At 33.0% G+C, this 14,631-nt stretch overlaps 1 protein-coding gene across 2 annotated transcripts in view; it reads left to right on the forward strand.

Annotated features, from left to right (window-relative positions):
- The window catches only part of LOC112692184, a 129,227-nt gene extending 116,383 nt beyond the window's left edge, over window positions 1-12,844 (forward strand). For both annotated transcript variants that reach the window (XM_025566757.1, XM_025566758.1), the window contains exons 6-8: window positions 2,474-2,599; window positions 8,319-8,358; window positions 12,683-12,844. In XM_025566757.1, the coding sequence (XP_025422542.1) occupies window positions 2,474-2,580 (107 nt within the window). In that variant the 3' untranslated portion in view covers window positions 2,581-2,599; window positions 8,319-8,358; window positions 12,683-12,844. The remainder of the gene's footprint in view (window positions 1-2,473; window positions 2,600-8,318; window positions 8,359-12,682) is intronic.
- The last annotated feature ends 1,787 nt before the right edge of the window (window positions 12,845-14,631 follow it).

Below are 14,631 nucleotides of genomic sequence, written 5' to 3' on the forward strand. Positions count from 1 at the left end.
GAACGAAAACATCGGTTATGGTAAACATACGTAAGTTGAAATCAATACGAAAGCAATTCCATTTCTCCGGGGAAGAACTGTTCGAGGAATTTAATCACTAAAGTTACTGTCCGCGAAACCGTGTTACTCACTGCACATTTTTACAGTCTCTCGAGAATGAAATTAGATTGTATAAACGTTTTGTTGACGGCCATCAGCTGTTATAACATAAATTGTACCGCGTACAGCATGGTATTAAGTTCCTCGTTAGCTGCCGCGACGTACATTTTCTGACCGTCACCTACTTCTGTTCCGACGAGATATTAATTTGGATCGTTTGGCATCGCATACGAAAATCAAATTATGTACGAATTGTAAAAATTATTAAGTAGTGATTCTAAGAGCTGATGACTAAAATAAATAAATAAATAATATTATGATATACAAAGTAATAATCACGTATGTAAGGGTGTATATAAACGCCATTAAAATCTTTTTTCAACATAAATATTATTTAAATAAAAATATAAAAATATTTTTTATTTAAATTAATTGATAAATGTGCTGCGATCCTTTGACTCGTACACACTGAGATAAAACAAATAGGCCATTGACAGCAAGTATAGCAAATATTTTAGTGCCAACGTGCAAAAAGAAAAAAATATTAAATATTTTATTCAAGGTGGTGCACATGAAATGATTTTAAAATACACACATCGCAATCGGTTATTTATCTTTAAATCTTGCACATTTTTGTTCACTGTAAATATTTACCTGAAATAACATTATTGTCTTAAGAGTTATGTACAAAATCAGATTATTTTCAATGACGACATTTTTATTTTTTTTCTTCTTTTGTGAAGGTAAAATGTAATTAATTTATGAATATTATTATATTACGCGTGAATGGGTATGTCACTGAAATCGTGTACGATCATCCCTGCGGGTACGTTATGAATACCCCAAGTGTAAACTGTTTTAATACATTTTCATCTGCCGAGAATAAAACTATCTCTGACATATTTTAATAACGATATAGGCACGCAATAACATAATAGCATAGTTTTAGTGGGTACATTGTATTACAGTAGAAAACTTACACGTTAAACTAACCATTAATTACATTCGGTTAACCTTTGACCGTGATCACGGTATCATGATAATAATATATGATACCCGCACTCTAATATTTGGACCTTTTAAACCTTTTAGATATACTACATGTTATTATTATGCTAACGAATTCCTAAGAACCACATCGAACCACTCGTTTCCACTACGTTGGGTGACACCTTCCGGTTGAAAACAATACACCACTGGCCCTTAGGTCTACTCTTAAAAAGCTTTTAGCTTTTGCATGTGCGTTCACACACACACACACACACACATACACACACATCACACACGCACACGAGCACATACAAGTGGAGTTATAAAATCAACAAGAGGTTGTCCCTATAGCGTGATCTACGGCTGTAAAGGAATAATTATATCTTAGAGAAAAGGGTGTCTCTGTTCCCGCGCGGACCTGATCGCAAATACCATTTGGAAGAGACATTATTTTTTACTTCATTGTTACTTTCCGAACATTTTATACATTAAGTAATATGTAGCGCATTAGACCCTCGTGTTACTTTTTCCGTTAAAATTTCAATAAAATTACTCGGTACTAAAATTATATCTGGTTAAAATTCATATTTTTCACATCAGAACCAATACATAATTCGTAGTATTATTATTATTTTTTATGTATTCCGTCAAGGTTTTTAAACGATACAATTTTTCATTTTCATGTATTCATATTTATTCAGCCCCGAATACTCGATTGAACCATTAAATTGAAATCGATAATTTTCATAATTAATTGCATAATGAAAATCATACAATTCTATTTTATAAATATTTATCGTTTCATAAGCTATTGAAAACTATTGGGTGTCCGTTCCACAACAAGTAATGTTGTAAGTAAATGATGATTATTGGTATACAAATTATTATTTTTTATACAAATATCTACGTATTTTCAAACCGGGTATTTAGTAATAAATATAACAACGACGATTGTTATTATAATAATTATTATCATATGACGGTTGTTTCGAAAAACCAAAAGTACCTGGTTATAGTAACATAAATTCCTATTTCTAATTTAATCTAATCAATATGTTATACCGTTAGTAATTTTGTATATTCTATGAGGTTTTATTTTGTTTTGCTTCTTATTCGTATAGCCGTATAAAGTAGTATCAAGACTTAGAAAGCATCTAAATATATATATATATTTTTATTTTATGAAAAGTAATTTACGAGTGATAAATTAAGTTTGAAAATAGATTGGTTAGAAGTCTGAATCGAATACAGATAACTGTAACAATTTATACAATATATTCAATGTATATTTTAAAACGGAACAAACGTTTTTGTATTTATTTTATTTTACTCGATTGTTCGTACTATGAATAAAATCTAATAAATTGTTTTTTTTTTATTTCAGTGATTGGCGTAAACGGAATCGGGAGGTCGGGAAACTGGCAGCACCCTGTGGGCCAACAGCTAGGGTACAGCTCGGCACGGGTCCGTCTCTACTGCCAGGCAAAGTGAAATATACTGGCTCTGACAGGTAAAACTATTTCTATAAATTTCTATTTTATTTCAATCGATTACTATTATTACTATTTTACCTTTTATCGTAAAACTATCATAAAATGATCATAAAAGTTTAAAAATATCATGAGAGTATTACGTTTGAATATAAAAACAGTGCACCGCTGTGCATCGGTGGTAAAAATAAGACCAGCGAAAAGAGGAAAGACAGAAGCTTAAAAACCTTTAAACAGTACGGTTTCTAAACAAATAAGTTTAGCGGGGTGGAAGGATTACTGCATAGTAATTGAAGCGAAAAAACGATTTCTATGCTGTGCGTCTATTGCGTTAGGTATAGTATATTTAGCCATAGCTATAGCATACTATATTTGTTTTAAAGGTTCAAGTAACTTTTGTTTAAATTTAAATTTTCTTTCGAAAAATACTATCGATAGTATTACAATCATCTAAGCGATATTTATCCATTTAATTCGTATAGTCCTGTAAGAGCATATACGATTTTGTGTAGCCTTCCGTGGATGAAAAATGCCAACAATCTGCATAATTGTACAGTATTTTGAATTACATACTTGTAATAATTCATCGAATAAATTCAGAATTTTCAATCGGTTTTGTTACAGTTAAAATTTTACGAAGCTTTTAGACGCGCTTGTTAATTTTCAGCGTTTAAATTCTGCTTTATTAAAACGCGTACGTTAGCATCTAAAACGCTCAGTTTTTAACCAGCTCAACAAATAACCAGCACTAACGACCACAGGTATTATCAGTTGTTACGTGAAAATTGTTATACTCAGACGTCTGAATTCTGTAGATACTTGAAAATGATTATTTTTGAATGTTATCAATCCAAATATTAGTAAAAACAATAGATTTACGTATTCGTTTAGTTATTATTACCTACTGATGACATATATTAATGAAAATAATGAAATGATGAAAAAACCGAAAATCACTGTAAAAAACCTTTACAAAAAGGTATCGGTTCCGGTTTTTAAATAAATTCTAATATGGATTCCAACAAGGTTCGGATTTTAAAAATTAATTTTAATTATGTTTTCGATGAGGTTCTGGTTCCTTAAATTTAAAGAATATAGTTTCCATAACCGGTTCGTTTCAGTAGGTTTCCATTACCTAGTTTACCGGTATTTTTGTAAATTATTTTGTGAGTCGAATAACGTTTTTTATTACCGTCAGCGATTAACGTTAATCGTAATGTGAAATGTAATATTTTTTTCGTGTGCAAAATATTAGGTGAGTATTTACGCAATATTTGTCGAAAATCAAGTGAATGTGAACACAGCAACATTTTAGTAATACCTTAAGTACGAAATCGCTGCCATAACAGTAATTATGCTACAAAGTTTATTTGAAAACAATACTTCGTAATTTCTTTCTCCGTGTCCCAGTCTAAAAGAGATAATAGAAACCTTTGCTACGTCAGCTTTGTTAAAGATTAAACTTTATTTTATGTTTTTTTTCATTCAAATATTGTCAGATTTTGATTCGCTAATTGATAATTTCCTTACGTTAAAACGTGTTATTGGTAGCCAACGGTAAACACGATCCGATCAGGTTACCTTTGACGTGTGTACAATATAATAACGCGTTTGATGAGAATCCGAGTTCCTCGAAATACGATGGGACATAAGCGTGGTGAATAGTTGTTTTTTTATATTTATCTTACATCCTGAAGGATGGGACGTACGATCGACGTACTACTAATATTTATACATTTAGTGCATACAACGAGATTACGTTACGTTGTGCGTTTCGCGTACCATATTAACTTGATATCGAATTTTTTTGCACCGTTATATTCCTTGTTTTCATATTGATTTCACCTTCATTTTCAGTGTGTCCGCCCGTCAACTTGTCGATTGTGTACGCACGAAACAATACGGAGCTTTAAACTCGGTCCGATCACTACACGCGTCATAACCGGGTCGTTTTTGGACTTTTTTTTTTTTCTCAATTCAGAATCATAACTTTTTTCGAGTTGAATTCATACAATGAAACCTGCTGAATTGAGCCGAACTTGGAATGTTTGACTCGGCACGGTTCACTTTTTTCGTCAAAACAAACTTCAAAAGTTGGTTAAATATTTAAAAATGAAACACATAATAAAAACGAGTTTTACATATTTTATTTACCGAGAAAAAAAATAAATATTGGCCAGTAGCCCGACGAGTCGATGAAAACGAACGACAGTCTATCCGATGTGAATATGAATTTATGCGTTTTAAACTACGTTGATTACAACATCCATAATTATGAAAAACGTACGGGAATGGTTCGGAAATAGTAATTTCGTAAACGAAAAAAGAGCACACTTTGCGATCTGTATGTTCCCTTATTAATATAACCACGTCGATCTTTACGTTGGTCTTTTCGTTCACTGTCTGTACTCGACAAAAATATAAAATTGAAAGTGAAAGCGAAAACCCTGAATCGTGTGTGATTCTGCGGTCAAGTGAACGATGTAACTGTATTGGTTTTTGTAATGCGCGTAATAGAAAAGCGATTGTAAACGCGTGGTAAAGGAAAATCCGGGTGGTTATTGCACTGCTGCAAAGTTACACCGTATATCTTTGGAAATAACTGTGCGCGCACAGAACGGAATTGCATTCGATTTCGGTTTTGGTTTAAAAGTTACAATATACCGACCCAATATACTTCTCTATGCCTGTATCGAAGCAGAACTACAATAATAAATTAAGTTTTGCCGATCAGAAGTGAAAATGCCGAGGGAAAATAAAAATGGATGTGATAGCCTATACGGTCCCGAATTGGCGGTGTGCCCAGAGGCAAAAGGCCAAGAGTTTGTAAACGGAAGTTGCCGATGATCCGCGAAAGCCAAGAAAGAGTGTATACGCGCACTGCGTGATATTTACAAAGTAAGAAAACTTTTTGACCGCCAAAAACAAAGAGATTCGCACAAGACACGAACGCTTAATTTGTACGCCGGTGATGATGATGACCGTAATAATAGTAATAATAATAATTATAGTTACCTGCGAATCGTTGCAACTCTCTGTTCGTCGCTTGGCATAATATACCGTGAAGAGCAATTCCGACACGAAAATCGTTATTATACGTAAATGCGACGGATGCCTATTGGAAATTAATGCAAACCGAAATATGTATAAAACTATTTAGTTTTTGAGCTTTATGTTGTGAGTTGATCTTTGTGTGTGTATCTATGCAAAATGTTGATCAGAAGGATTGCTCCATCACAACCGTGAGAGATATTTTATTATAGGGAATTTCAAAACAGTTTTTAGAAAAACGAAGAACAATTATAAAAACCTTCACCCGAGATTGAGTTTGGAACTCAACATTGTCAAGTATTTCGTCAGTTATATTTCGACGATACGGACAGAAAAAAACATAAATTCGATGAATTTAGTCATTTATAATTATGAAAATTAATATCAAAGTATATATATATACATTATAATAAAATGCGTCGAAATTGTCTTGCGTTGGCTGTAAACGAGTACAACTTTAATCAATGAATTTTCTTATCGAGCAATGATATAATAATATCATAAACCGAGGTGCGTTACCCCAGCACCCGTAAAATGAAATTGAATTTCGGGGAGGTTCGGGGGTTGTACAAAATTGTACAAAATAAAGTACATAATACTGCTTGATTACAATTCATGTTTTCGAAAGTGCGGGTGCTGGGGTAACGCACCTCATAAACCGCGGTCGAATTGACCGCGTCGAAATGACGTACATTGAATCGCTCTCATTATTTTTTTCCAGCAAACTAATAATATTTAAATCGTATAACTAAAAATGTATTTTTGTCTTTTCGTTACTTATATTTCTCACTCAATCAACGTCCATAATCGGATGTTATCACTCTCGTTCATCTCCCGAAATTCGTTAGTTCTATTTTCTACCGACATGGTTGACAGTGTCGGAATGAAAGAAGAAGCGGATATTAAATAATGATACACGGATAACACCTACAGTCAAGAAAAAACCATAGTGGAGTAAGGGAACTGGGAAGACCTATAGGTTAGGTCTATAGGTTAAGCAGTCGTATACAAGATGGATAATGTTTTTTTTTTTCTTTAGAAAAAATACAGAATCTGTAAATTCTTTTTTTTCCAGTATTATATAAACGAAAATAATTTTTTTGATATACATGAATCAACTGGTAAAAATAAGTTACCTAATGGTGATACTCTTTGACTTGATTTATTATTATCAAGAGGTTTCTGCGCCATTGGTGAGCTAAATGTCTGGGAGGATTTATGAAAATAATATTTGAATTAACTTTTCTGATAATGAGTTTTGAATGGTTAGCTAAACAAGATCGGAATCGCCTGTAAATGGTTGATACAGTTTCAGATGTAATGTTTATTTGGAGATCGAAATGACGAATAACGTTGAACCTAAGAAATGTGTATTATTACGCAGTATGTTTCGTAGCTTAACCTTATATAATTGAAAAATTTAAAAAAAAATTTCGTCCGTCTTACGATATTGGATTATTATAACTTGGCTTTGTGCCGGTCGTTTACGAACTCGATTTCTTTAAAATATATGCCATGTCTGCGATAGATCAAAATAAAAAATAAATTCATGTCTCAAAAGATTTAACCATCTCAAACGTATAGGGATTCTTCGAGTACGGTCTATATCAGTCTTATTGTTTTCGGTTCGAAAAAACAATTGTGAACTAATCGTGTCTTTCTTTCGCGCATATAATTAATTAAATATACCTTTGAAACGGATTATTTATGCGCCATCGGGATAAAACTTATTTAGAGGGAACTAATGAATCACCGCGCTCTTAATGATGGTAAAAGGAACTAATGCAATATAATATTACGAACCGGCTCGTAGCGCGTAGTGAAAAACAACGAGAAACACTTTTCGGAAACCACGTGAAATTGGTTAATGGCTTAGCCATGACATGCTTCCGTCGAAACGGTACACTCAGGTACGGTAGGAATATAATATACACATTTTTTCTACACCGATCGTTTGATGAACGATTAAAATTGATCAAAACCAAACATATAAGAACATAAATATTATTATTCAATAATATTTGTTTACAACTTGAAGACTAAAAATGGATCTAATGTCAAATAATCGAACAGTTGATTCTTAATGCCCAATCACTTAAAAGTAACCGAAAGTGTTATGGATCTTCCAAATGAAGATGAACTGTACCGTATTATTTTATTCTTACGGTCACTAATATTGATCGGACCGTAATGATAAACAATTGTAACATAAAATCGTACAGGATGTGAGTATCTGATCTCAGTCTCTACCAGTAAAAATACTTATGGTTGACCTGAATGCTTTTCATTTCTCCCGACCTAATCACTGAAATGGTGATGAGTTTTTGAGTTGCAAAAAAAATTAAATATTGGTCATTAATTCTTTGTGGAGAAAAAAAATCGATATTTTTAACACGGGGTGCTAGGCTAACGAAACTTCTTTCCCTCTAACCGTGTTGAAATGTGTTTCGATGAAAATTTCGTTTGGACTTATTGGGTCATCAATTGTAACAATTTAATCCGAGATTCATAATAATAATCATATTGTTTACAACCGTATTTTATATTGTTCATGAGCACAGTATATGCTTCACGTACATAATAATACGTGATTATAAGGTATTAGTGTATGCGCATAAGTATTAAATATACAAACACGCAAATATTAAGTCATTTTTATTCATATAATGTTGTTTTTATCTGTTTCAGCGATATTTCCTCAGCTCATAAAGAGGAATGGTTCGTGTAGGTAAGTGTACTACAACAACAAATTTCAATTAATAATCGATTCTGATACATATTTACGTATGCTTATACATTTATATTAATAATTATCCAACGTGAACGCTTTCTATCGATATGGTTACCGAATATAATATTTTAATCGAGTAATTACCAACATGTTTATCAAATTAACAAACAAAAAAATCTTAAAATGGATAGGACGAATTGGAATGCTTAATATTAAATGTTGCACATAAAGACTAAATGGAGAAGACAATATCGTGATAAGCAGCAAGCATCAAACGAATTATTAGAAAAAAAAATTCAAATAGTGAGGCGAGCAGAGTAAAATGGTATGTGAAAGGGAGCTAGTGAACAGGTTGGATATTTAGATATTTTAAGGATTAAGAAGGAAATTATTTGTGAATTTAGAACGAATTTCATAATAATCCTCAATTATAAAAATATTAACAAAAAAAAGCAAAAAAAAAAAATAACTTAAGGATTTTATATAAATATTTTTTTATGCAGAAAAGATAATTCAACTTAAAAGTATCTAGACAATGGTAATTGTATTCATATTTATCTAGATAGAGATAAACACTATATTATGGTGATAAAAAAGATATAATTTTTTCAAATATTTTAAATTAGTCAGATACTATAATATAGTAAAAAAAAAACTAGTATATTATACTACCTAGCATTATAGTTTTTTTTTTTTTATGTTTATTATTATTTTATTTGTTTTTACCTTACAGCATTATACCAAATTAATATAGCCAAACAAAGAATATGTATGTTGAGGATTTTTATATAAAATTATTTAATAATGAAATATTGAATAAAAAATTTATGAAATTATTTTTTTTTTATTAAGAGGCGCAATTTATGAAATTAAATATTAATATTTACATTGTTATAATAATAATAGTTATAATTTATACATAACCCATAAGGCGAATATTTTTAATAATTAATATGCCGATAACTGAGAGCGTCCATTCTTCGAACAGTAGATACGTTCTAAATTTTTATTTATTAACAATAAACATTATAACTACCGGCCTGCAACAGGGAAACACACTATCGTTGCTTGTGAATTTTCGTAAGTTATTTCGCTTATATTTTTTAAATTATGAATTTCGAGAAATCCAATAAAATTTTTAAAAAAATTGCGCGCACAGTTCTGATATTTTTTATCAATAAAAAAAATGCTTGTTGATTAATTTATCTACATAAGTAACATATTAATTTACGACAAATGTTTAGATACCATGTCACCATTGATCTAGATGTAACAAAAGATAAAAAAACAACTATTTCGATACCTCATATTATAGTTGTTTAGATTAAATGTAACCATCTGATAACAGATTGAGTTGCCTATCTCTGACTGATGTATTTGATTGCTGCGGTGCGATATTTCTGAAAATACTAATGGTATCGCTTACCGTTATCATCAGTTATAATTATAGAACCAAAATATACCGTACCGTCTATGAATGGGTTGGCTTCCGAAGTATTATGAAAACCTCCGGTGGGTCGCACACTTATCCATATAACCACGCCGTTCTCTGCATAATAATGACAAGTCTTACTCAACGGACGGTTACGATATTTATTTATATTTGTTTTTTTTTTTTTTGCTACACACCCGACTGACTTGCACCGAACACGCGATCCAAAGGACTGCGTTGCAACGTTCGAGTACGGCCGTTTGGACAAAACAACGATTTTTCATTATTCACTCGATGGAAAAAAAAAAACTAAAAAAAAAAAAAACTATTAACAATTATTTAATTAATTTGTGAGCTCATGAAATAAGCACGTCAGTACACCAGACACGAACACGGTTTTTTGTTCATTGTCACGATTATTATATTGTTCTTTTACCTCCCTCGCCCTCATGCTGACTTTGAAAATAGCGTAAATGCCGTTCGGTGTACCCAACCGTTTGAATTCCGCGAAAATTTCAAATAATATTTCATGCTGAAAATTATTTTAATTTCACTACAGTAAAATCTCGCAGCTACGTACCACCCATATTTCTTTACGCGAATCGCGAAACGTCATAATATTATAACGATATTTTATTCGCAAAAAATGTTTCGATCGAATCTCTTGTGCATCGTAAATCAAATACGATTGCGTGACTCTCACTATAAACCATTTCGACGACAACGGCGAAGTCTGTTGGCGATTTTCTTCTTCGCTTCACATTTGAATACATAAATTTACCAAGTCAGTCAACTCGTGTTTGCAACTCGTCGTGTAAAGGCGATCTAGAAAAATTCAAAGCAATGTTTAAAATTATAAATCAAATAGCAAGAATAATGATTCGCGTTACTTATTAGTTAAAAACAAAACTACAATAATTATCGATGTTATTTCGATCTTTGTTTGGATCCAGGAACATTCAACGCTTCCAAAATAATTTTGATTCCGATTATTTATACTAAAAAAATTGATTTTTGCAACGAAATATATGTTTCAAATTAACGCATAAGGGTTTGCGTAAAAAAAAAAATTAAATTCAATGAGTTAGAATTAAATGTTAAAAAAAATAAACTACCTTAACATATCAACCGATTAATGCCTAATCTTGCGTATTAATACCATTGTGTAGACAGTGTTGGACTTCAAGTAGACTAAGTCGATCAGCCATTATTTTTTTCAAAACAACTTATTTATGACGGCGTTTAATGAGTTGGTTAAAACCGTTAAAACCCCTTAGCGAGCATAACTTGATAAGTATTTGATTTATTGTTTAGGGCGTGTTCCGCGTAGAGCCTCATTGGTACGCACGTCGGCGGGTTACTATTAAAGCGCAGCACTTTACACTTTAAAAAAACTTTTAATAATAATAAAAACGATAAATAAAGGCTGATTCGTCACAACGTAACTGCCAGTCCTTACCTATGTATCGGAAATGAGAAAAAAAATAATAAAATTTCTATCTGTTACATGGAATATAACGCAACGACCCCTAACGTGAGAAACGGTTGAATAGGTATACAACGGAGAAAAAATTACCATATAATCATACTGTATCGTGTTTATCGTCATATTTATGTAGGCCAACGTTTTTACACGAATATCGGAAAACATGTAAGCTCCTTAAAGTCCCTGGATCGTGTTGCACGTATTTGAGTTTTGAGATTTTCACTTGTTTTTTGGCTACAATATTACTAATACCGCGTTGACGTCCCAGAACACCGAATAGATTGCGGGCGGTGTCCGCGAAGAGGGGTGCCAGTCAAAAATTAATCTAGGGAAAAGTAAAAGTTTCGATTCGCTGATTTTCATCGAGATATTAAGCGGACAACGTATATAGATATTATATTGTTCGTCTGGTCGAGTGACAAACATAATATAATTTATTATATTTTCCAGGTGAAATGTGTTTTCCCGTAGTTGCGTTTTTTCGAAGGTTATCGTGTTGCGGCGAGCTCACGATGAAAAATGATTAATCGTTTCCGTGGTTATGAAAAACGCTTAACAAATTTGGGCTTTAACGTTATTAAATTTATTTATGTAGATCGATATGAAAATTGGCCAGTTTTCAAATTTTACAGGACAAGTATTTCATAAAATTCCGAATTAAAAAAAATAAATAAAAACGCTATGTGTTCAACGGTAAACATTCATTTCAGTTAAATATTAATATTTATTTAAATTTATTTAAACAAATTTTGTTTTCAATCCCTATGATATTATAACTACAATTATGCAGTACTGAACAACCGACCAAACCGGATTTCTAGGTCTGATATCACAAAAATACCAACGAATGCTACTTTTGTGATGTTAACTAGACATTTTTAAATTTCAAAAACATTTTCAAATTTAACCACAACGCTCGTGCTGAACGCGCACAGTAATTATTATCATTCAAACGTATTTTTTCATATCAGCAGAAATGTAACTTAATGACGTCTCCTCGAGATAATTATATACATCGATACTTCTGCAATTTAGGTTTAATTTTGCGAAAATCGATTTAAATATTCGAAATATTATTATCATAAATGGATAGGCCGAGAAGAGTTCAATAACGGCCTTACGTCGGGATATTGCGACGGGTGCGCCTCGCTACTAGACCTCGGGGGCCATTCGTGGTTCGATCACGAAGGTTAGGTTCGTTGTGACCATTACCATACCGCGAATTATTTTATTTTTGTACACGTCCTCGGGCGCGTGTGCAAAAACAATGATAGTATAATGTTGCTATTGTTCACCATTGACTTGTATGCACAATGTATAATAATGTAATAATAATAATATTATGTAACCCGTATGATTCATAATGCTTGTGCAATTACATGATGATTTTTTTTTTTTTGCAGGGATGGCCTAAACCGTAGCCCAGCAGGGTGAAACCGGTAGTACCTCGCCTGGCCGGCACATGCAACATTCGGATTGTTGCACTTTCCTATTAACATTTTTTTTTCTTAAATTTGTGTTGATAAAAAAAAACAAAATTAATTATAATCATAATAATATAATAATATTACTTCATCTGTTTTTATAAACTTTTATTTTCAATTCTTTTCTAATAAAAAAAAAACTAAATAAAACAAATATTACGAACATTTAAACGTTCATTAACGTTATTATAATAACTATAATAATCATAGAATAAAAAAAAAAATTAAATATAATCTATATCGAGTGAGAAAAATTGTAAAAAACATTATTCGGAATCCATAATGAAAATATATAAAAAAAACCCTATCTTGAACGTTTTTCATACGATCGTAACCAAAACAATTTTGAAATAGTATTTAATACTTTGATATAATATTGTGTTAAATATTGTTAATATTTTATAACAAGTAGTCTTATCGTTTTTCTAACCTACATTTTTTGAATGATTATTTTTCATTCCCGTTCTCAGGGTCAAAAGGAGAAAAGAACAAATAGTCGAACAAGTTCAATGTCTGCATCTATTTCTGTTTTTATCGTTGTCACTGTCACTGTCTTTTTCTCGCCAATCACTGCATTTCGTTATATTCCTTATCGCTACTGCAGCAGTTCTTTCTCATCGCGTTTCCGCCGAACTAATCATATGCACAAGGATAAACCATCTAATGCAGTAGGTACATAAATTAACTTTTGAACTCCTCCAGGCAGGACGAGCACAATATATAATTAATAAAAGATTATTGAAATAATAATTTTAATTTATTTATCCCCCCCTCCCGACGATGGTTCACGGATTTTTTAATTTTTTTTTTTTTTGTCTCCCATACTCGAAATTTCTCCTTCGTCTCTTCGCGTCCGGTAAACAATCGATTTTCCTAGTGAAAAACAAGCGCGTCGGTGACCGTTCGACTCGCGAACGTCTTGATCGACATACTTGTCTCGTAGCAGCGCACATCTCAATTTTGGACCTCGATCGGTGTACTACGTGGCCATCCTTCTCCGATTCTCAGCCACCCCCATCCCACTCAACATCCGTCATCAGTCGCCCTTTTATCGTTGTCCATGGCGAAGAACAAGGACGACGTCCACCGCCGTCAGTCGTCACCGGTCGAACGGTCTCGCCCTAAGATACGTCATCGTTTCTCGGTAAACTACGACCGGGCGAAATGAGCTTCTCGTCCGTAGTTACCGCGGGAACTTGACGACCATACTATTGTACCAAAAAACTATAAGCCATCGTTAGTCCGAAATTTCCGACCCACCTAAGAAAGCCCGACCGGTAGTTATAACAATCACATACCATATCGTACGATTATTCGAACTTTCCATATCATCTTCATATCATACAGAGCACACCACCTACTTCTCGTTGCGGCATGAAAACGAAAACAAATTATTCTTGCCTCCTCGTCCGAAACCCAAGTACCTTTCCTCCTCGTCCGACACCCAAGTGCCTTTCAACGTCAGTTCCGCGCCCTTCCTTCCGTTCTCGCAAATGGATCTACTTCGCGTCTCCGCTCCCCGTACCCGATCGTCCTTGACGTGACTCACATATCATACCGCGATGTACACACAATCCAGCGCGGTCCTTTTCTTCTCCGTTTCTGTCCCGTTTCGTTTTTTTTTCTCACACGCTTTTCGCCCCCGTCCGCACGACTTTTGTGTTAACCCACCACGCGGCATTTCTTCTGGACGTTTCCAAGCTCATTCCACCGCTTTCGATCCGAACACTTTTCCCCGTAACCGTCTCCGGAAGAACGCGCACACCGCCAGTGCCGGTACACCAGAAAATATTTTAAATAATTTTCACTAGGTGGCACTTCAATAAAATTGTCTATCATCGGTTATCGGAGTTCATAGACGTGGTGTT

Source organism: Sipha flava, unplaced genomic scaffold (genome assembly GCF_003268045.1).
Source record: "Sipha flava isolate LNK unplaced genomic scaffold, YSA_version1 71_pilon_pilon, whole genome shotgun sequence".
NCBI lineage: Eukaryota > Metazoa > Arthropoda > Insecta > Hemiptera > Aphididae > Sipha > Sipha flava.